The sequence below is a fragment of the Pan troglodytes genome, chromosome 1 (genome assembly GCF_028858775.2).
Source record: "Pan troglodytes isolate AG18354 chromosome 1, NHGRI_mPanTro3-v2.0_pri, whole genome shotgun sequence".
NCBI classification, from domain to species: Eukaryota; Metazoa; Chordata; class Mammalia; order Primates; family Hominidae; genus Pan; species Pan troglodytes.
The window spans coordinates 107,480,872-107,505,177 of NC_072398.2; the positions used below are offsets into that span (position 1 = coordinate 107,480,872).

The window sequence follows — 24,306 nt, forward strand, 5'->3', positions numbered from 1 at the left end:
TATTGCTTAATTATTCAATCTAGGAATCCTAAATTGATCATTCCCATTTCTCTGACCTATAATCCAACATCTCATTTCTTTAACTGCTAATAACATTTTCATAAGTCTCCTTTGAAGTCTCTTCTTCTAATCTAGCCTACCTGTTTCAACCAAAGTGTTCTCTCTAAGGTGTGGCTGGACTAAATCTCTGCCCTAATTAAAATTTTAGATGTTTTCCCATTTCCTGCAGAATAAAGTTCCTATTTCTCAGCTTAGGATTCAAAGACCTCCATAATGTTTTGTAGTGTATTCCTTATCTCCCCAACTAGATTGTAAGCCCCTTGAATTGTACTCATGGTTTTCCCCACAGCATCCACAATGATAAATAGCACTCAATAAATGTTTAATGGATGCATATCAAATTGTATTGAGAAAGGGATATACAGAATAAGATGTAAGTTTCACAAAATGCATAAGAAAACTAATAAAATACATCAACATTTATCTCAAAAAGACTTCAATAAGATATATGTATCTCCCAAAATTTTGTCCCAAGAAAAATTTCAAAATAATATAAAGTCAAATGCATAGATATATTTTTGTATAACTTAAATAGCAATTAATTAGTAACAATGTTAAATGTTCCCAAAATAGATGAATGGTTTAGTAAATTATAGTATCTCAACATGCAGAATTTTTTTTTTTTTGAGATGGAGTCTCGCTCTGTCGCCAGGCTGGAGTGCAGTAGCACGATCTCAGCTCCCTGCAACCTCTGCCTCCTGGGTTCAAGCAATTTTCCTGCCTCAGCCTCGCGAGTAGCTGGGCCTACAGGCACGCGCCACTATGCCTGGCTAATTTTTTGTCTGTTTTTAGTAGAGACGGGGTTTCACCATGTTAGCCAGGCTGGACTCGATCTCCTGACCTCGTGATCCGCCCGCCTCAGCCTCCCAAAGTGCTGGGATTACAGGCGTGAGCCACCGTGCCCAGCCTCAACATGCAGAATTTACCTTCCACACCACTCCATGGGTATCCTGATAAATACAAAGTAGATCCTGCCACTCCACTGCTTAATAGTTTCTCTTGATTCCATACGGAAAACAAAATTCCTTATTTTGAAATTTAGCACATTTCACAATCTAGCCCGGTTCATCTTTTAATCTTCATCCAGTGTTGTCCTTATTTAATCTCAAATTTCTAAGTCATTAAATTGTTCCTGAAACACTCTAGGCTCTTGCACAACTTTAAACCTTCGTAAATATTACTATTTCTTCATCTGGAAAATTTCCTGTCCTTCAAGAGTTACATCAAATGTCACTTCCTTCAACAAGACTTTTCTAATTTCTCCAGAGAATTAGATTCCCCTATTCATCCTCCAAGCTCCCAAAACTCTCTGTTCATATTTCTATAAAGATAACTTAAACACACTATATTATCAGGCATTTGTTTCCATGACTGTGAGAAACCCGAGAGTAGCCATATCCTTCTTTAAATCTCTATTATCAGGACCTGGTGTGTATTGGATGTGCAATAAATGCTTTGAAATGAATTAGTTAATGAATTATGGAAATTGAATTTGGAGACACCAAAAACTATGATTTTGAAGTCTGTGCAGGAACATTAAAAATGGCATATGATATAACGAAGTACAAAGGGAACTGTAAAATTAAATTTACATTCTAACCACCAAATATGTAATATTATGTCTATCTATGGGTATATAATTATACTTGTATAATCGCTCCCTGTTAGACATGTCTCTTTTGAGTATACTTTATTTATTTGAAATAGAAAAAAATGTGAAAATACAGAAAACCAGTCGACTTATTAAGGCAGTAGGATTGCTTTCTTTTTCTTTTATTTTTGTTAAAATGTTGTTTGTACAACACCCATTCATGATGAAAACTCTCAGCAAACTAGGAATGGAGAGAAACTTCCTCAATTTGATAAAGAACATCTACAAAATACCTATAACCAACATCATACTTAACAGTGAGAAATTAGACACTTTTCCCCTAAGACTGGGAACAAGGTAAGGATGTCCTCTCTCACCACTCCTATGCAACATTGCACTAGAAGTCTTAGCTAGTACAATAATAGAAGAAAGAAAAGTAAAGGATATTCGGATTGGGAAGGAATAAAGAGAACTTTTTATTTGCAGATGACCTGACCGTCTATGTAGAAAATCCCAAAGGATTAAAAAAAAAAAAGAAAGAAAAAAAGAAAAAAACTCCTAGAGTCAACAAGTGAGTACAGCAGGGTTGCAGGATACATGGTTAACATACAAAAGTTAATTGCTTTTTTTTTTTTTTTTTTTTGAGACAGAGTCTCGCTCTATTGCCCAGGCTAGAGTGCAGTGGCACAATCTCGGCTCACCACAACCCCTGCCTCCCGGGTGCAAGCAATTCTCCTGCCTCAGCCTCTGGAGTAACTGGGACTACAGGCGCATGCCACCATGCCCAGCTAATTTTTTGTATTTTTAGTAGAGATGGGGTTTCACTATGTTGGCCAGGCTGGTCTCGATCTCCTGACCTCGTGATCCACCCACCTCGGCCTCCCAAAGTGCTGGGATTACAGGCATGAGCCATCGCACCCAGTCATTTGCTTTTTTATATACTAGAATGAACAACTGGAATTTGAAATTTTAAAAACTCCATCTATAGTAATACCCCTGAAATTACATACGTAGGTATAAACATAACAAAATATGTATAGGATTTATAAGCATGAATTAGAAAACACAGATGAAGAAAGTCTAAGATTTAAATAAATGGAGAGATATTCTGATTCATAGACTAGAAGATTAAATATTGTTAAGATGTCAGTTCTTTCCAACTTGACCTATAGATACAATGCAATCTCAATCAACATCCCAGCAAGCTATTTTAGAATCCAAGCTAACACATGGATTCTAAAGTTCATATGGAAAGACAGAAGGCCTAGAATAGAAGACTTTGTCCTTAATAGTGGGCTGTGCATAGTGACTTTGTTCCAAAGAGTATAGTATGGCAATGGAGAAAAAAGGAGCAACTTTACAGTGTGGCAAAAAATGACAAATGCTATTTCAAGCCAGGACATCAAGGTTAACATCAATAGTGATATTATCTAGGGTTTTTATAGTTTTAGATTTTACATTTAACTTTTTAACGCATGTTGAGTTGATTTTCATATATGGCAAAAGGAAGGGATCCAGTGTCAATCTTCTGCATATGGCTAGCAGTTATCCCAGCCCCATACAATTTATCCTTGTAACAAACTTTCATATGTACCCCCGAACCTAAAATAAAAGTTGGAAAATGAAAAATAGAAAAGTGGAACAAACTTACACTTCAACAAAGATATATTGTGGCATATATTGAATGCTAATTTCTTACTTATAATAACATAAAATGAGTTTTAAGTTTCCAAAAAAAAAAAAAAAACAGTGGGTATAATGTGGATAGTATGTACCCTTGATGGGAGGTGAGGAGAATGGCACCTTATAATATTCCTCCCCAAAAGTCATAACCCCAATTTAACCATGAGAAAAAAACAAGATAAATCCCAACTGAGGGATATTCTACAGCATACCTGGCCAGTAAGTAATCCTCAAAACTATCAAGGGCATCAAAAACAAGGAAAGTCTAAGAAATTTCATAGTCAAAAAGAGCCTAAGGAGATATGACTATTAAATGTAATGCAGTATCCTGGATGGGATCCTGGAACAGCAAAAGGCCATTAGGAAAAACTGAGTAAATCTGAATAAAGTATGGACTTCAGTTAATAATAATGTATCAATATTGTTTCATTCATTATTTAAAAACGTATCATACTAATGTAAAATGGGGTAACTGGACATGAGGTGTACTGTAATTCTCTGTATTATCTTCCTAATAAATTTTTTAAGTCTAAAACTGTTCTAAAATTAAAAGCTTATTTAAACATGTTTGTACATAAGTGTATATATTTTTTAATTAAGGTAAATTAATGAATGGCAAGGTCATTTTGGAATTAAGATGTTTGCTGTATGGAGAGCAGGTGAGGCATGTTCCTAACTTCTGAATTTCATTTCATTTATTCATTCAAGAGATATTTAGAAAGTCCCTCTGTAATAAAATACTTTATGAGGTACTGATAAATGCAAGTCTGTATGTGTATTCCAAAAGTTCAACGTTTACAAAGAGTAGAGCCATCCTATCCACAGCAGGTCTGTTGGGATCACTGAGTGAAATGAATGACAGATCTCACCTCTTTGAGGTACTCCTATATTTCAACTCTTTTTCAAATCACTAACCACAACAAGTGTTATCCTGTGTCAACAGCATCCTTCAAGTCCTTCGAAACACCTGATTGGAACTTAGGTAAGGTTTACCACTGTGCCAATCCACTGCTTTCCAAAAGAGTGAGCACAGAGCAGTATTGGGTTAGTGAGTAGAAGAAAAAGAAGCTTCTGCTCCTGCATTTTACAATTTTCTACCATTGATGAATAAATCTTCTCTCTACAAATTCTATACACTGATTATATTTCCTACCTAGGCACAAGGCTCACACATTTGAGCAGGAAGTCTGTGTAAGAAAAGAGAGGCTAGGCACGGTGGCTCATGCCTGTAATCCCCACACCTTGGGAGGCCGAGGTGAGCAGATCACTTGAGGTGAGGAGTTCGAGAATAGCCTGGCCAACATGGTGAAACCCCATCTTTACTAAAAATACAAGAATTAGCAAGGCGTAGTAGTGCGTGTATAATTTCAGCTACTTGAGAGGCTAAGGCATGAGAATCACTCGAACCCAGGAGGCAGAGGTTGCAGTGAGCTGAGATCACGCCACTATACTCCAGCCTGGGTAACAGAGTGAGACTCTGCCTAAAAAGAAAAGAGAGAGAGAGCAGGGGATGGAAGTTGGGGAAATTGGAACTGACGGGATTGGAAGAAGTAATAAGGACAGAAGAAAGGAGAAAAATTTAAATGGGAGGAATGAGGACAGTTTGGGGCTTCTGTTCCTGTCAGATTTTGAAAATCCCATGGAATAGAAACTCTCTTTGAACTGTTGTCTGCACACTGGAATCATCTGGGGAGCTTTAAAAAATGGAGATAGTAGAATACATGCTTGGCTCTAGAAATATAACGGTGAACCACACAGGTGTGGTCTGTCGTAACAGAAGTCAGAGCGTTATGATGAAACACAGCTTATTTATTTTCAAGGAAGCAGTTTACAAAGTGTTAAAATTTTGCCAAGTGGATAATCAGAAGAAAAACCTCCACGTTAAGTCTTTAGCAGAGAATAAGTTTAAACCACATTGGAGATAAAAACCAGAAACTTGATAATCAGACAAGATGATGGATGCCCTCCCAACCTCCTCCCATCCTCAATTGATTTCATGCCTTTTCAGTAACTGCCAAAACTGGCTAAGATGCTTAGTAAAGACACCACATGTGTGAGTCCCATCCTAGGCCTACTGAATAATAACCAACATGTAGCACTATGTTCCTGGCACTGTTGTAAGTGATTGGCATAATTATCCATTCACTTACTCCTGACAATAACTCTATAAAGTGGATACTATTATTATCCACTTCTTAAAGATGAAGAAACACAGGTACAGAGAAGCTTAATGATGTGCCCAAAGTCACACTGCTAGTAGGTGACAGAAATAAGGTTTGAGCCTAAGACTGCATTCTTAACCTCCATACCATATTGTGGCTGGATTTTAAGAGCAGAATTTTCTGCTGTTTACTAAAAACAACAGGCTTTTAGCCCATGTCCAAGACTGATGATGATACAGGTATGCAGGTCAGCTAAGGGGATCCACTCCAGATCTGAATAAGGACGATTGTCACATAAAATTAGTCCCCAAAACAGAGTCAGGGTGCAAAAGGATTGTATTTCGGTTCAACTAAGAAATGCTATAAAGCCACTTTTATGTAGCTGGCCAACAATGTGTTAGTTTTTATGAAATATGAAACGTAAAACTTATCTAGGGCACCTCAATACTATTAAATGTTCAGAAAACTAGCTTAAAAGCAAACCCGTTCTCCTCTAGCCACCCAAGATGCCAATAGGAAAGAAGGCTAAGGGAAAGAAGGCGGCCCCCGCCCCTGCTATCAGTGAAGAAGCAGGAAGCCAAAAAAGTTGTGAATCCTCTGTTTGAGAAAAAGCCTAAGAATTTTGGCATTGGACAGGACATACAGCCCCAAAGAGACCTCACCCTGTTTGTCAGATGGCCCCCCTATAGCAGGTTGCAGCAGCAAAGAGCTATCCTTTTATAAGCTGCTGAAAGCACTTCCTGCCATTAACCAGTTCACCCAGGCTTCGCACTGCCAAACAGCTACTGACTGCTTACGCGGGCCCACAAGCACAGACCAGAGACAAAACAAGAGAAGAAGCAGAGACTGTTGTCCTGGACTGAGAAGAAAGCTGCTAGCAAAGGGGATACCCCCATCGAGACACCACCCGTCTTTCCAGCAGGGGTTAACACAATCACCACCTTGGTGGAGAACAAGAAGACTCAGCTGGTGATGATTGCACACGATGCGGATCCCATCGAGCTGGTTGTCTTCCTGCCTGCCCTGTGTCCCAAAATGGGGGTCCCTTACTGCATTATCAAGGGTGAGGTAAGATTGGGATGTCTAGTCCACAGGAAGACCTGCACGACGTTGCCTTCACACAGGTTCACTAGGAAGACAAAGGAGGTGTGGCTAAGTTGGTGGCAGTTTTCAGAACCAATTACATGGACAGATATGATGAGATTCGCTGCCAATGGGGAGGCAATGTCCTGGGTCCTAAATCTGTGGGTTTGAATCACCAAACTGGAAAAGGGAAAGGTGAAAGAAGTTGCCACTAAACTGGGTTAAATGTACACTGCTGAATTTTCTGTAAATAAAAAGAATAAAAATTCTCCTTCAAAAAATGTAAAAATAAAAGCAAACCTAGCAAACCCAATGCATGTCAGTTTGGAGATCAATAAAGGTGGCTGGTATTCTTTGGAATATAATAAGTTTAACTATCTTTTAAAATTTTTTTTCCTTGAGACGGAGTCTCGCTCTGTCACCCAGGCTGGAGTGCAGTGGGGCGATCTCGGCTCACTGCAAGCTCTGCCTCCCAAGTTCACCCCATCCTCCTGCCTTAGCCTCCCGAGTAGCTGGGACTACATGCACCCGCCACCACGCCCGGCTAATTTTTTTGCATTTTTAGTAGAGACGAGGTTTCACCGTGTTAGCCAGGATGGTCTCGATCGCCTGACCTCGTGATCCGCCCGCCTCGGCCTCCCAAAGTGCTAGGATTACAGGCGTGAGCCAACCGCGCCCGGCCACCTGACACTGTTAAGATAAACTGTCGTATGCACCTAGTTGCAGGGAGGGTTTCAACTATTAAGGGACTAGGAGATGTATGTACCTGGAACCTCCAGAGCCCTCCGATGTCATCAGTCCTTTCAAAGCAGACAGGTTCCAAGCCTTCTTCTACGCAGCACTTGATGGAAGAGAGCCCGCTCACTCCTCCCCCAATCACAGCAATTCTTTTCTTAGTCATGGTCTCCCGAGATCTTCACCTGTTAGTGTCGCCTGTCCTAAAGAAAGGATGACAAAAGACAAAAAGCACACATCGGTTAACATTTTTCAAGGAAGACCTTGGCCGTGGCATTCGAATAAATTCTGTACAAGAGGTGTCTTGAGGAGGACAGATTCGACGGTCCTCTTCACCAGAGGAAATCTTCCTGCTGGCATGGGGGAGCCCTGCGCCTGCAAGACCCAGAGCTGAGAGTGCTCTGCTGCGGTACCGGATCTCACCGCCTTTCCTGAAGCGCTCAACAGATCCTTCAGCTGCGATCTGGAGGCGACTCAACAGGCGGCTGTTGTCAAATTAGTATAAACCAACAACGTACAAACAGCGAGAGCCAACGGGGAGGGGCTGTAGCACTCCACCTCCTTTCAGGGACCACTCCCCCGCCCACTCAGCGGCACCCATTCTCCCTCCCTCGATGGGAATAAAACGTGGGCTGAAGCAGCTTTGGGCGAAAAAGTTAATCCTACAACTTCTCTATATTTCAGCTGCTGTTGCCAGCACTCTCAATTACTTTCTCTGAAACCCCTAGCCCCGTCTGTGCTCGCTTCTGCATCCACTTTTAACTTCCTGGTTTTTGCCTTAAAGTGACAAACACTTCCTAGTGAAGGGAAAACTGTCAACAACCCCAAAGCCAGTTCTACTCCAAATGCTTAAATGAACACCTACCCTTCAGGTGATCTGTTCAAACAGATTGTAGCAGGATGAGCCACAGACAAAACTCCTCAGACACCGAATTAAAGAAGGAAGAGGTTTTTATTCGGCCGGGAGCGTCGGCAGACTCGCGTCTTAAGAGCCGAGCTCCCCGAAAAAGAAATTCTTGGCCTTTTTAAAGGCTTACAACTTTAAGGGGTCCACGTGAAAGGGTCGTGATACATCAAACAAGAGTGGGAAACGTGACTGGGGGCTACAATGCTTTTTTCATACAGTGTCAGGAATTCACAGATAACACAAGTAGTTTAGGTCAGGGGTTGATGTTATTATTATTACTTTTTTTAACTCCTAGGGCCGGGTGGTGGTGCCAAGGTTGTCTGGCTATTTATCTTACTTTTTTTTTTTTTTTTCCAACTTTTTGCTTTTTCTCTCCTCCTGTCTTGTGAACGAGGCAAGGTGGGGGGAGGAGGGCAGCAGTAGTAGTAGTGGTCTCCTTCCTTAAGATGATCCTGCCCCCACTTCCGCCCCCGCCTCACCTATACCTCTCTCCTCCCCTCCTCACAATCTGGATCTAAGAATCTACATTTCTGGAAGAAATTTACTTTTAAATCCCCATGCACTGAGCTGAGTGCTGGAGTATAGTGAGGAATGTATTGTTTCCTACTCAGAGGGGCTTACAGATTAGTGGAGGAGACCAAAACATAAACAGGTAATTTTAACCAAATAAAAGTATTTTTAATAGTGCTTTCACACAGTTACATTAGTAACCAAAAATACAAAATATCCACTTCTAAAATGTAACTTTTCAAATATAAAGTCATGTAGAACCACCAATATAACAGATACAAGATTTCAGGCACTGGGTTAGAACAAGGGCCCATCCAGACAAGGGTTCTATTTGACAGATGTGAGGGGTTGTAAGAGGCATGGATTGTGGCTCATGCCTTGGATCCTTGCTCTCCTTCTACCACTCCCTGAGTCAATTTTGCTCTTCCAATCTGCACCTGCTAATCTTGGACTTTTTCATGAGAGGCAACTGATATTTTGTTTGTGCCATTGAATTTTTTGTTGTATTTATAGCAACTTAGCAGACTCTAATTAACATTAATGTGTTTTGGAACTGTCGAACTTTTTTTTTTTTTGAAACAGGGTCTCACTCTGGCACTTGGGCTGGAGTGCAGTGGTGCAATCATGGCTCACTGTAGCCTCTATCTCCTGGGCTCAATCTACCCTCCCACCTCAGCCTCCTGAGTAGGGACTACAGCTGTGTGCCACCACACCTGGTAATTTTTGTATTTTTTGTAGAAATGAGGTTTCACTATGTTGCTCAAGCTGGTCTTGAACTCCTGGGCTCAAGTGATCCACCTGCCTTGGCCTCCCAAAGTGCTGGGATTTCAGGCATGAGCCAACAAGGCCAGCCTGTAAAATATTTTAAAGACTAATATCTTTCACAAAAGCATTCAACTATAAATGTGAATTTATACTAAAATAGTATCTTTTAAAAATAAAATTCTGAAGACAGTGTTTCAACACAACCATTTTATATGCTAGAAGTTAACTTAAAATGAATTACTCGTAAATTGGATAATTTTGAATGCACTAGAAGAAATGCCTAAAGGAAAACATGAATACTTTTATAAACTGAGTATTACTTTCCTCCTACTGAATCAGTTTTACAAATAATGCAAGAATTACTTTTAAAATGTAGTTAACAATGTAATTTTATTTTAATGTCCCCCTACTTCAATTGTGTCTTATAATTAATTGCTTTTGAATATAGCAAATATGTTTTGTGTTGTATTAAAATTACTTATACAATGTTTTAAACCTTGACTCAAATGTTCTCTCTCTTGCCTAGCTGACAATTTGCAAGTAAGTCAATTTCTTCATTGAAAAATAACTTGATATATCCAAATTAATATACAGACTCAACTCAGTTACTCATGCTATTACAAGACAGCAATATTATGAGTGAGAAATAAGAACAACTAATTCCAAGATAACATATGAGGCTTTTGAAGGAGTGTATGTGTATGGATGCACATGCATGTGGAACTGGGTTTGCAGAGTTTCTGCAAAGGTCCAACCCAGAAAGAGCTTTCAAACAATACAGTCTCACCTCTACTCAGATGCTACCCTGTTTTCTAATTCTTTCTATTACGTTTGCATTTTGCCCATATTCATTCAGCAAACAGTCTCTTTTGGAGGCCCCCTTTTTTTGAGATGGAGCCTCACTCTGTCACCCAGGCTGGAGTGCAAGTGGTGCGATCTTGGCTCACTGCAAGCTCCATGGAGGCCACTTTTTTTTTTTTTTTAATCATACTTTAAGTTTTAGGGTACATGTGCACAACGTGCAGGTTAGTTACATATGCATACATGTGCCATGTTGGTGTGCTGCACCCATTACCTCATCATTTAATATTAGGTATATCTCCTAATGCTATCCCTTCCCCAGCCCCCCACCCCACAACAGGCCCCAGTGTGTGTTGCTCCCCTTCCTGTCTCCATGTGTTTTCATTGTTCAATTCCCACCTATGACTGAGAACATGCGGTGTTTGGTTTTTTGTCCTTGCAATAGTTTGCTGAGAATGATGGTTTCCAGCTTTATCCATGTCCCTACAAAGGACATGAACTCATCATTTTTTATGGCTGCATAGTATTCCATGGTGTATATGTGCCACATTTTCTTAATCCAGTCTATCGTTGTTGGACATTTGGCTTGGTTTCAAGTCTTTGCTACTGTGAATACTACCACAATAAACTTACGTGTGTATATGTCTTCATAGCAGCATGATTTATAATCCTTTGGGTATACACCCAGTAATGGGATGGTTGGGTCAAATGGTATTTCTAATTCTAGATCCCTGAGGAATCGCCACACTGACTTCCACAATGGTTGAACGAGTTTACAGTCCCACCAACAGTGTAAAAGTGTTCCTATTTCTCCACATCCTCTCCAGCACCTGTTGTTTCCTGACTTTTTAATGATCCCCATTCTAACTGGTGTGAGATGGTATCTCATTGTGGTTTTGATTTGTATTTCTCTGGTGACCAGTGATGATGAGCATTTTTTCATGTGTTTTTGGCTGCATAAACGTCTTCTTTTGAGAAGTGTCTCTTCATTTCCTTTGCCCACTTTTTGATGGGGTTGTTTGTTTTTTTCTTGTAAATTTGTTTGAGTTCATTGTAGATTCTGGATATTAGCCCTTTGTCAGATGAGTAGATTGCAAAAAATTTCTCCCATTCGGTAGGTTGCCTGTTCACTCTGATGGTAGTTTCTTTTGCTGTGCAGAAGAAGCTCCTTAGTGTAATTAGATCCCATTTGCCAATTTTGGCTTTTGTTGCCATTGATTTTGGTGTTTTAGACATGAAGTCCTTGCCCATGACTATGTCCTGAATGGTATTGCCTAGGTTTTCTTCTAGGGTTTTTATGGTTTTAGGTCTAACATGTAAGTCTTTAATCCATCTAGAATTAATTTTTGTATAAGGTGTAAGGAAGGGATCCAGTTTCAGCTTTCTACATATGGCTAGCCAGTTTTCCCAGCACCATTTATTAAATAGGGAATCCTGTCCCTATTTCTTGTTTTTGTGAGGTTTGTCAAAGATCAGATGGTTGTAGATATGCAGCATTATTTCTGACAGCTCTGTTCTGTTCCATTGATCTATATCTCTGTTTTGGTACCAGTACCATGCTGTTTTGGTTACTGTAGCCTTGTAGTATAGTTTGAAGTCAGGTAGTGTGATGCCTCCGGCTTTGTTCTTTTGGCTTAGGATTGACTTGGCGATGCGGGCTCTTTTTTGGTTCCATATGAACTTTAAAGTAGTTTTTTCCAGTTCTGTGAAGAAAGTCATTGGTAGCTTGATGGGGATGGCATTGAATCTATAAATTACCTTGGGCAGTATGGCCATTTTCACGATATTGATTCTTCCTACCCATGAGCATGGAATGTTCTTCCATTTCTTTGTATCCTCTTTTATTTCATTGAGCAGTGGTTTGTAGTTCTCCTTGAGGAGGTCCTTCACATCCCTTGTAAGTTGGATTCCTAGGTATTTGATTCTCTTTGAAGCAATTGTGAATGGGAGTTCACTCATGATTTGGCTCTCTGTTTGTCTGTTATTGGTGTATAAGAATGCTTGTGATTTTTGTACATTGATTTTGTATCCTGAGACTTTGCTGAAGTTGCTCATCAGCTTAAGGAGATTTTGGGCTGAGACAATGGGGTTTTCTAGATATACAATCATGTCTTCTGCCAACAGGGACAATTTGACTTCCTCTTTTCCTAATTGAATACCCTTTATTTCCTTCTCCTGCCTAATTGCCCTGGCCAGAACTTCCAACACTCTGTTGAATAGCAGTGGTGAGAGAGGGCATCCCTGTCTTGTGCCAATTTTCAAAGGGAATGCTTCCAGTTTTTGCCCATTCAGTGTGATATTGGCTGTCGGTTTGTCATAGATAGCTCTTATTATTTTGAGATATGTCCCATCAATACCTAATTTATTGAGAGTTTTTAGCATGAAGAGTTGTTGAATTTTGTCAAAGGCCTTTTCTGCACCTATTGAGATAATCATATGGTTTTTGTCTTTGGTTCTGTTTATATGCTGGATTACGTTGATTGATTTGTGTATGTTGAACCAGCCTTGCATCCCAGGGATGAAGCCCACTTGATCATGGTGGATAAGCTTTTTGATGTGCTGCTGGATTTGGTTTGCCAGTATTATACTGATGATTTTTGCATCAATGTTCATCAGGGATATTGGTCTAAAATTCTCTTTTTTTGTTGTATCTCTGCCAGGCTTTGGTATCAGGATGATGCTGGCCTCATAAAATGAGTTAGGGAGGAGTCCCTCTTTTTCTATTGATTGGAATCATTTCAGAAGGAAGGGTACCAGCTCCTCCTTGTACCTCTGATAGAATTCGGCTGTGAATCCATCTGCTCCTGGACTTTTTTTGGTTGGTAAGCTATTAATTATTGCCTCAATTTCAGAGCCTGTTATTGGTCTACTCAGAGATTCAACTTCTTCCCGGTTTAGTCTTGGGAGGGTGTATGTGTTGAGGAATTTATCCATTTCTTCTAGATTTTCTAGTTTATTTGTGTAGAGGTGTTTATAGTATTCTCTGATGGTAGTTTGTATTTCTGTGGGATCGGTGGTGATATCCCCTTTATCATTTTTATTGCATCTATTTGATTCTTCTCTTTTCTTCTTTATTAGTCTTGCTAGCGATCTATCAATTTTGTTTATCTTTTCAAAAAATAAGCTCCTGGATTCATTGATTTTTTGAAGGGTTTTTTGTGTCTCTATTTCCTTCAGTTCTGCTCTGATTTTAGTTATTTCTTGCCTTCTGCTAGCTTTTGAATGTGTTCGCTCTTGCTTCTCTAGTTCTTTTAATTGTGATGTTAGGGTGTCAATTTTAGATCTTTCCTGCTGTCTCTTGTGGGCATTTAGTGCTATAAATTTCCCTCTATACACTGCTTTCAGTGTGTCCCAGAGATTCTGGTACACTGTGTCTTTGTTCTCGTTGGTTTCAAAGAACCTCTTTATCTCTACCTTCATTTCGTTATGTACCCAGTAGTCACTCAGGAACAGGTTGTTCAGTTTCCATGTAGTGGAGCGGTTTTGAGTGAGTTCCTTAATCCTGAGTTCTAGTTTGATTGCACTATGGTCTGAGAGACAGTTTGTTATAATTTCTGTTCTTTTACATTTGCTGAGGAGTGCTTTGCTTCCAACTATGTGGTCACTTTTGGAATAGGTGTGGTGTGGTGCTGAAAAGAATGTATATTCTGTTGATTTGGGGTGGAGAGTTCTGTAGATGTGTATTAAGTCCACCTGGTGCAGAGCTGAGTTCAATTCCTGGATATCCTTGTTAATTTTGTGTCACGTTGATCTGTCTAATGTTGACAGTGGGGTGTTAAAGTCTCCCATTATTATTGTGTGGGAGCTAAGTCTCTTTGTAGGTCTCTAAGGACTTGCTTTATGAATCTGGGTGCTCCTGTATTGGGTGCATATATATTTAGGATAGTTACCTCTTCTTGTTGAATTGTTCCTTCTACCAATATGTAATGGCCTTCTTTGTCTCTTTCGATCTTTGTTGGTTTAAAGTCTGTTTTATCAGAGATTAGGATTGCAATCCCTGCCTTTTTTGTTTTCCATTTGCTTGGTAGATCTTCCTCCATCCCTTTATTTTGAGCCTATATGTGTCTCTGCACATGAGATGGGTTTCCTGAATAAAGCACACTGATGGGTCTTGACTCTTTATCCAATTTGCCAGTCTGTGTCTTTTAATTGGAGCATTTAGCCCATTTACATTTAAAGTTAATATTGTTATGTGTGAATTTGATCCTGTCATTATGATGTTAGCTGGTTATTTTGTTCGTGAGTTGATGCAGTTTCTACGTAGCCTCGATGGTCTTTACAATTTGGCATGTTTTTGCAGTGGCTGGTACCGGTTGTTCCTTTCCATGTTTAGTGTTTCCTTCAGGAGATCTTTTAGGGCAGGCCTGGTGGTCACAAAATCTCTCAGCATTTGCTTGTATTTTATTTCTCCTTCACTTATGAAGCTTAGTTTGGCTGGATATGAAATTCTGGGTTGAAAATTCTTTTCTTGAAGAATGTTGAATATTGGCCCCCACTCTCTTCTGAGGTGTAGAGTTTCTGCCGAGACATCTGCTGTTAGTCTGATGGGCTTCTCTTTGTGGGTAACCCAACCTTTCTCTCTGGCTGTCCTTAACATTTTTTCCTTCATTTCAACTTTGGTGAATCTGACAATTATGTGTCTTGGAGTTGCTCTTCTCGAGGAGTATCTTTGTGGCATCCTCTATGTTTCCTGAATTTGAATGTTGGCCTGCCCTGCTAGATTGGGGAAGTTCTCCTGGATAATATCTTGCAGAGTGTTTTCCAACTTGGTTCCATTCTCCCCGTCACTTTCAGGTACACCAATCAGACGTAGATTTGGTCTTTTCACATAGTCCCATATTTCTTGGAGACTTTGTTTCCTTTTATTCTTTTTTCTCTAAACTTCTCTTCTCCCTTCATTTCATTCATTTGATCTTCCATCACTGATACCCTTTCTTCCAGTTCATTGAATTGGCTACTGAGGCTTGTGCATTAGTCATGTAGTCTTGTCACTTGGTTTTCAGCTCCATCAGCTCCTTTAAGCACTTCTCTGCATTGGTTATTCTAGTTAGCCATTCTTCTAATTTTTTTTCAAGGTTTTTAACTTCTTTGCCATGGGTTTGAACTTCCTCCTTTAGCTCGGAGTAGTTTGATCATCTGAAGCCTTCTTCTCTCAAGTCGTCAAAGTCATTCTCTGTCCAGCTTTGTTCCATTGCTGGTGAGGAGCTGCGTTCCTTTGGAGGAGGAGAGGTGCTCTGATTGCTACAGTTTCCAGTTTTTCCTGCTCTGATTTCCCCCATCTTTGTGGTTTTATCTACCTTTGGTCTTTGATGATGGTGATGTATAGATGGGGTTTTGGTGTAGATGTCCTTTCTGTTTGTTAGTTTTCCTTCTAACAGTCAAGACCCTCAGCTGCAGGTCTGTTGGTGTTTGCTGGAGGTCCACTCCAGACCCTGTTTGCCTGGTTATCAGCAGCGGAGGCTGCAGAAAAGCGGATACTGGTGAACAGCAAATGTTACTGCCTGATCATTCCTCTGGAAGTTTTGTCTCAGAGGAGTACCTGGCCATGTGAGGTGTCAGTCTGCCCCTACTGGGGGGTGCCTCCCAGTTAGGCTACTCAGGGTTCAGGGACCTACTTGAGGAGGCAGTCTGGCCGTTCTGAGATCTCAAGCTGCGCGCTGGGAGAACCACTACTCTCTTCAAAGCTGTCAGACAGGGACGTTTAAGTCTGCAGAGGATTCTGCTGCCTTTTGTTTGGCTATGCCCTGCCCTGAGAGGTGGAGTCTACAGAGGCAGGCAGGCCTCCTTGAGTTGTGGTGGGTTCCTCCCAGTTTGAGCTTCCCGGCCGCTTTGTTTACCTACTCAAGCCTCAGCAATGGTGGGCACCCCTCCCCCAGCCTCGCTGCCGCCTTGCAGTTTGATCTCAGACTGCTATGCTAGCAATGAGCGAGGCTCCGTGGGTGTAGGACCCTTGGAGCCAGGCATGGGATATAATCTCTTGGTGTGCCATTTGCTAAGACCATTGGAAAAGCGCAGTATTAGGGTGGGAGTGACCCAATTTTCCAGGTGCTCTCTGTCGCCCCTTTCTTTGACTAGCAAAGGGAATTCTCTGACCTCCTGTGCTTCCCGGGTGAGGCGATGCCTCGCCCTGCTTCAGTTCATGGTCAGTGCACTGCACCCACTGTCCTGCACCCACTTTCTGACACTCCCCAGTGAGATGAACCCAGTACCTCAGTTGGAAATGCAAAAATCACCTGTCTTCTGCTTCGCTCATGCTGGGAGCTGTAAACTAGAGCTGTTCCTATTCAGCCATCTTGGCTCCACTCCCCAGAGGCCACTTTTAAATGGCATCTTTGTAAGATAGAATAGGCTTGAATCTTGAGGGAGAGCTGCAAAGGAAAGGTGGCTGACAAGCATTGGACTGTGACATGAGTGAGAAATATACTTTTTGCTGAATTAAAATGTGGAGAGCTATTTGTTCAGTAGTAAACCTTAATAAGTCAATCCTGACTAGTGCAAGAGTCATTTCTAGCACAGTGTCTGTTGGGAAAAAGCTGAGTGTTGGGAAGAAAGCTGAGGCAGGGCTTGCATGTCTGACATAATGTCCTCTGGAATGTGTGTAGACTTGCTGGATCCTTGCTTCTAGCCCTCCAAGCTCCTAGAGCGGTTGTATTCCCATTATCTCAAGTAGCAGAACATGTTCCATATAAATGCTAAACCTCAACCTCTCCCTCTCCCTCTCCCCACGGTCTCCCTCTCCCTCTCTTTCCATGGTCTCCCTCTGATGCCGAGCCGAAGCTGGACTGTACTGCTGCCATCTCGGCTCACTGCAACCTCCCTGCCTGATTCTTCTGCCTCAGCCTGCCGAGTGCCTGTGATTGCAGGCGTGCGCCGCCACGCCTGACTGGTTTTCGTATTTTTTTGGTGGAGACGGGGTTTCGCTGTGTTGGCCGGGCTGGTCTCCAGCTTCTAACCGCAAGTGATCCGCCAGCCTCGGCCTCCGGAGGTGCCGGGATTGCAGACGGTGTCTGGTTCACTCAGTGCTCAATGGTGCCCAGGCTGGAGTGCAGTGGCGTGATCTCGGCTCGCTACAACCTCCACCTCCCAGCCGCCTGCCTTGGCCTCCCAAAGTGCCGAGAGTGCAGCCTCTGCCCGGCCGCCACCCCGTCTGGGAAGTGAGGAGAGTCTCTGCCTGGCCACCATCGTCTGGGACGTGAGGAGCCCCTCTGCCTGGCTGCCCAGTCTGGAAAGTGAGGAGCGTCTCTGCCCGGCCGCCATCCCATCTAGGAAGTGAGGAGCGCCTCTTCCCGGCCGCCATCCCATCTAGGAAGTGAGGAGTGTCTCTGCCCGGCCGCCCATCGTCTGAGATGTGGGGAGCGCCTCTGCCCTGCCACCCTGTCTGGGATGTGAGGAGTGCCTCTGCCCGGCTGCGACCCTGTCTGGGAGGTGAGGAACGTCTCTGCCCAGCCGCCCCGTCTGAGAAGTGAGGAGACCCTCCGCCTGGCAACCGCCCCATCTGAGAAGTGAGGAGCCCCTCCGCCCGGCAGCCGCCCTGTCTGGGAAGTGAGGAGCGTCTCTGCCCGGCAGCCACCCCGTCCAGGAGGGAGGTGGGGGTCAGCCCCCACCTGGCCAGCCGCCCCGTCCGGGAGGGAGGTGGGGGGGTCAGCCCCCCGCCCGGCCAGCCGCCCCGTCCGGGAGGGAGGTGGGGGGGGTCAGCCCCCCGCCCGGCCAGCCGCCCCGTCCGGGAGGGAGGTGGGGGGGTCAGCCCCCTGCCCGGCCAGCCGCCCCGTCCGGGAGGGAGGTGGGGGGGGGTCAGCCCCCTGCCCGGCCAGCCGCCCCATCTGGGAGTTGAGGGGCGCCTCTGCCCGGCCGCCCCTACTGGGAAGTGAGGAGCCCCTCTGCCCGGCCAGCCGCCCTGTCTGGGAGGGAGGTGGGGGGGTCAGCCCCCCGCCCAGCCAGCCGCCCCGTCCGGGAGGTGAGGGGCGCCTCTGCCCGGCCGCCCCTACTGGGAAGTGAGGAGCCCCTCTGCCCGGCCACCACCCCGTCTGGGAGGTGTACCCAACACGCTCATTGAGAACGGGCCATGATGACAATGGCGGTTTTGTGGAATAGAAAGTGGGGAAAGGTGGGGAAAAGATTGAGAAATCGGATGGTTGCTGTGTCTGTGTAGAAAGAAGTAGACATGGGAGACTTTTCATTTTGTTCTGTACTAAGAAAAATTCTTCTGCCTTGGGATCCTGTTGATCTGTGACCTTACCGCCAACCCTGTGCTCTCTGAAACATGTGCTGTGTCCACTCAGGGTTAAATGGATTAAGGGCGGTGCAAGATGTGCTTTGTTAAACAGATGCTTGAAGGCAGCATGCTCGTTAAGAGTCATCACCGCTCCCTAATCTCAAGTACCCAGGGACACGAACACTGCGGAAGGCCGCAGGGTCCTCTGCCTAGGAAAACCAGAGACCTTTGTTCACTTGTTTATCTGCTGACCTTCCCTCCACTATTGTCCTATGACCCTGCCAAATCCCCCTCTGCGAGAAACACCCAAGAATGATCAATAAAAAAAATAAATAAATAAATGCTAAACCATCACAGCTGTAGATCATGAGCCTGCCCTTTTGACCCCCACATTCTCACCACCTGATTCTCTGTTGGATTACCAATAAACAGCGTGGGCTCCCAGAGCTCGGAGCCTTCGCAGCCTCCACAATTGCGATGGCCCCCTGCTCCCACTTTACTTCTCAAACTGTGTTTTTCTCAATCCTTTGACTCTACCAGACTTTGTCACCCCCAGGATCTGGTGTTGGGTCTGATCACCCCAATAGCATCCATTCTATGCCTGCTATGTTCTAGGTACTTTGTTACCCAGAGAGGAGGAAGGGAAAGTGCATATCTAAAAAAGATGAGGAGATAAATCACAGCCATCATGGTAGGCTGAAAACACGGTCCCCAAAGACATCCATGTCCTAAGCCGCAGAACCTGTGGATGTTATAAGATAACACATGTAAAGTGCCCACACGTGGCCTGACATGTAGTTGGAGTTCAAGTATTAGTCAGCATTAATTGTAAAAAATTATTTTATTTTCTAACTTAAAAATGTTTTTACTAATTTATTTTGAATGGACAAATAACAATTGTCTATATTTATGGAGTAATAGTGAAAAATTTGAAATGACTTCATAAACGTTCATCAAGATGGGGAAGGACTATATTACATATTATATTTAATGAGATGAATTTATACTGACATGAAAAAATTATGAAAGATTTTAACCAGCATGGCCCTTATTTCATTCGTATAGTTTCCATGGCAGAGGGTAGGAACAATTTGGGCAAGCACATTTAAAGCTTCAACTTATATACTAGGGTAAATCACATCCACTCATATTCCACTGTCCAAGGCAAATCACAGGGGTTCTTCCTATTAGGAAGCACTGCAAGTCACATGACTAAGGGCATAAATGTATAACCATCTTATGGGGAGAAAGTGGATAGTTAGGAACAGTAATACAATCTATCAAAGCTGGTTAGAGCCCACCATGGAGTAGATATCCCACACTGTGTGTGTGTGTGTGTGTGTGTATTTCTGTTTTATGACCCATATCTGTGGGCCACACATATGGGGAAAACACTATGCCTGTAGACACCCCAAGCAAATGAGATTACCATGGAACCTCAATAATGAGGGATAACTTCCAATTTCTTAATTCTCCACTGATGAGATGTGGATACTTGAGTGATCCCCAGGCTCATTCCCAAGTGAAGATTTTTGGTCCTTCGTAATACCTTGGACATTCAAATTTGTATTTAGTTTCTTGTGAAAAAATTTTCATTTAATTTTTACAACAGCATTATAGGATAGCTACTATTATCCTCATAATTCACTATGCATTATGGGCCTTTCAGAAGCACTCTGATTGTTAAAACCCTCTAATTACGAAGACTAATTAGACATGCCATTTTTGAGCAATTTGAGGGGATAGAGGTGGGGAACCCCCTTGCATCAAAGTTATAACTGTGCCTCAGGGATAGATACATGTGCAACAGAACCCAGAATAGGTATGCTCATTTTTCAAAACTAAAACCCAGGCTTTGTAGGGTTAGGGTAAAAAAATGGCTTTGGATTCTTGTCAATCAGAGGAAGAAGAAGGTCATAGAGAGTTCTTAGGGTCATAATTTTACATTGCCTAAAAATATTTTAGAGTAGGGTGAATCATGAGAAACATTTTGGCTTCCTATGGTATATTATTGAGACAACCTGTCCCCTACATGGAAATATTGTCATGGGATTCTTGGGGTGTTGCTTTGTGAGACAGAAACCTCTGTGGCCATTGGTGCTTTTGCACAAGTTTTGCTCGAGCCTGTTGGGCTTGTTTGGTCCATTCAGCCTGGCAGGCTGCACATGGCTCATGCTACCAGCCTGGATCCCATGCCAGCCAAGGGCCAGCCAGATGCAGAGCAGAGAGGGGTGTGTGAGCAAATATGAGGTCCAGCCACTATGCACAGCCAGGCATGCCAGCTGCGGCAAGGCAGGCAGCTCCAGGTGCCAGTATGGGCACTGACTCCCTGTGAGGCTCCAGCTGGACCAGGGGTGCCACAAGCAGATTTCATGGCTGGCACTGGAGAATGCAGTGGTGCCTGGAAGCTTGGAGATGCCAAGAGCTAAAGAGCCCCAAAGAGGGTGTCACAGCCCTGGCTCAGTGAGCTCCTAGGTCTGGGCTTCCCAAAGGGCTGCAGCTCCTCTCTCCTTCTCTCTTCTCTCCTTCTTGTTGCCCACAATGTGGCAAGCAATGGGCATGTTTCAGCCCTGTTTGTGTTACAACTCTTTTAGCTCCACCATTTGGCGGGTCCTGAGTTCTTGTACTGCGTCCAAGTAGAATGATGTAAGTTGACAAATGGAGGGTAAGCAAGGTGAAGAGGAACTTTATTGAGTGACAGAACAGCTCAGAGGAGACCCACATTGGGTAGTTCCTCTCCACAGGCAGGTTGTCCCATTGAGTGTTCAGTTCTCAGCAGAGAGGAGACCCTGGAGTGGGTAGCTCCTCTCTGCAGTTGATTGTCCCAATGTCTGCTTAGCTCTCACAGAGAGGAGACCCTGGAGTAAGCAGCTCCTCTCCACAGCTGTCAGGTCATCATTGTCAACTCAGCTCTTAGCAGCGAGTAGACCCTGGGGTGGGTAGCTCCTCTCTGCGGCTGGTTATCCCACTGTCTCAAGTCTGGCTATCCCACTGTCTCAAGTCTGGCTGAGTCTGGGGCTTTTACAGGCTTCAGAGGAGAGGAAGTGTGCACCAACTGGTCCATAGGCACCCAGATAAAACACAAGTTCTCACTCTGGTTTTTGGGACCAGCAGCCCAGCCTCCAGGCTTCAGGCCCTCCCCAGCTTGAGGGTAGGTCTTCACCGGTGACCTGCTCCCTTCCACCCAGGAGTCTGCCTCCTGCTGCCATTCACAGCACCCAAACTGTTTGTGCAAAGGGGCACCTGCAGGCAAGCACAGAGGCTGAGCTGCCCCCAGCACCCCCTTGGCCTCCCTCCCATGCTGGCACCCAAAGTCCTGAGGGGGCCAAAGCCATGTGTCAGTGCTGCCTGGAGTGGGCGCACACCCGGCCAAGCTGCAATAGCACCCAGCCTCAGCTCCAACCTTGCTCTGGGAATGGAGTGGGTGCTGGGAGCAGAAAGAGGCCAGGCAATGGGAGGAGACACTTCTTAGCCTGCAGGAACGGGGTGGGGGGCCTTACAGGGCCCCCAAGAGTGCAGAGATGCCCAGGTCTGCAGCTGTGGTTTGAGCAGCTACAGCTGCACCCAGGAGGGTGGGGCTCCTGCCTGCTCCAGGAACCCAAGAGCACAGGGAGGCCCAGTTGGTGGACATGACTCAGGCAGTTGCAGCTGTGCCTGAGAGGGTAGGGCTCCTGCCTGCTTTTAGCCCCAAAGAGCACAGGGATGCCCAGGTCTGCAGCTGCAGCTGGGCAGCCACAGCTGCACCTGGGGAGCAGGAAGCTCCTGCCCTGCCAACTCAGAAGGAGGCAGGGCCTCCACCTGTTCCTGGTTCCCCCAGCTCCATGGAGCTGGCAGCCCTGGTGTGCCACCCCCATTGCAAGTGGCATCATGACAGCAGCTGCTCTAGATAGGCCGTCACTGCCATCAACATGTCACAAAAGTTAAATTTCCAGTTTGGCAAACTCAAAAGCCTTCAGGGACTAGCTGGGCAGATTGCATAAACGTTACACTGCTGGTTGGAGAACATAAAGAATGAAATTCTGGGTGACCAATGTGATGGCATGGCATGACAGTCAAAAGGCATCCAGTTAAAAAGGAAAACACTGTCCTTTCAAGCAAAAAGACCGTGGGCAAATTTTGATGCCTACAATTTCTAAACTATGTTCTCAAAGATTTACTTGATAATATTCCTATTTTACAACCTTACCTTTGATAGTAAAAGGGAGTGGCAATTCTCTGAGGTGACTGGGCAAGAGTCCTGTGAAACCAACTTACTTTTTTTCTATACTTCTATACTGTGGTATATTTTCCCTGGCTTTCTGGGTTCTAAATTTATTACATGTTATTTCATGACAAAGAGGTATACTGGCATCAAAAGTCAAAATACAGTTTTTCATTTCTTGCAAGAAAGAAAACCCAAGTTAAGTGTTTTTCATCCCAGCATAAAAACCTTCCACCCATGGGCACGGACCTAATTCTAACCTAAGCTCAAAGTTCCAAGTTCATTTACTCAAGAGGTCTGAATAAATGTTTACTTTGGTCACAGCTTTTATCCAATTTCCGTATCTGACTCACTAGGTGCTTCTAACTGGTGCCCTGATGTTACCTAACAGAGCAAGGATACAACAAACAGGAAACATAATTTGTTTCTTAATATGTGCTTAATCCATGCTTGTTTTGATAATGTCTGCACATGCTAAGTCCCACTGACAGTGTTAGTTGGTTAGCATTAATCTTATGGAGTTGCTGTTGCCAAAGGACATATCCTTTCTGTGGAGGAATAAAACAATTAACAAAAACAGCATGATTGTATAACCTGAACAATGAATGAAAAATGAGTTGAGGCTAAATTTTATTCTGGGAGTTAATTACGACTCACAGAAAACACTGGACCAGCTTCCTAAACTTTCTGTGCCTTGGTTTGCCCATCTGTGAAATGCACTCTCTGTACTTCAAAGTTATAACAATCATATGCCCTAGATTTTAAAATTGTTCCACAGGCACCTCATTCAAACATTCAACAATATTTATTGAGGGCATACTATTGTAATGCCTAACCTTGTTTTTACTAACCCTGTTTTTAGATTCTCCCTTTCCTTTAATCACCTAGCCTTGTTTCCACCTGAATTGACTCTCCCTTAGCTAAGAGAGCCAGACAGACTTCATCTTGGCTCTTTCACTGGCAGCCCCTTCCTCAAAGACATAACTTGTGCAAGCTGACTCCCAGAACATCCAAGAATTCAATTAACTGATAAAATACTGTGGCGAGCTATATCCGCAGTTCCCAGGAATTCGTCCAATTGATAACGCCCAAAGCCCCGCGTCTATCAGTTTGTAATAGTCTTAAAGCCCCTGCACCTAGAACTGTTTACTTTCCTGTAATCATTTATCCTTTTAACTTTCTGCCTACTTTACTTCTGGAAAATTGTTTTAACTAGACCCCCCCTCCCCTTTCTAAACCAAAGTATAAAAGAAAATCTAGCCCCTTCTTCAGGGCCAAGAGAACTTTGAGCGTTAGCCATCTCTCAGCCGCTGGCTAAATAAACAGACTCTTAATTCGTCTCAAAGTGTGGCGTTCTCTCTAACTCGCTCAAGTACAACACTATGTGCCCAGCACTGTTTGTACAAATCCAACACATCCCACCAGTTGCTCGGGCCACATCCCTGAACCCAACCTTTGCTTTTTCATTTCTCCCAGATGCTCAATCAGTGAATCCTATAGGCTCTATCTTTTCAATAGATCTAGTAGCAGACCACTACTCACCACTCCACTATCACCATGCTGGCCCCAAAACTATCAACTCTTGCCCAGACTACT

General features: G+C 43.6%; 2 protein-coding genes and 1 pseudogene across 13 annotated transcripts in view; 2 read left to right on the forward strand and 1 right to left on the reverse strand.

The window, feature by feature from the left end:
• The window catches only part of FMO5 (flavin containing dimethylaniline monoxygenase 5), a 39,765-nt gene extending 31,442 nt beyond the window's left edge, over window positions 1-8,323 (reverse strand). For 2 of the 12 annotated variants that reach the window (XM_063815182.1, XM_063815158.1), the window contains exons 1-2: window positions 8,025-8,089; window positions 7,346-7,517 (exon numbers count right to left, since the gene is read on the reverse strand). In XM_063815182.1, the coding sequence (XP_063671252.1) occupies window positions 7,346-7,480 (135 nt within the window). In that variant the 5' untranslated portion in view covers window positions 7,481-7,517; window positions 8,025-8,089. Of the gene's footprint in view, window positions 1-7,345; window positions 7,518-7,727; window positions 8,090-8,179 lie in introns of those variants that run through there. The other 10 variants (XM_001158726.7, XM_016924453.4, XM_063815168.1 and 7 more) reach the window with 9 other exon arrangements.
• The window catches only part of CHD1L (chromodomain helicase DNA binding protein 1 like), a 125,578-nt gene that overhangs the window by 45,002 nt on the left and 56,270 nt on the right, over window positions 1-24,306 (forward strand). The gene's annotated exons all lie outside the window — the stretch shown is intronic.
• LOC134807867 (large ribosomal subunit protein eL8-like) lies at window positions 1,540-6,991 on the forward strand (annotated as a pseudogene).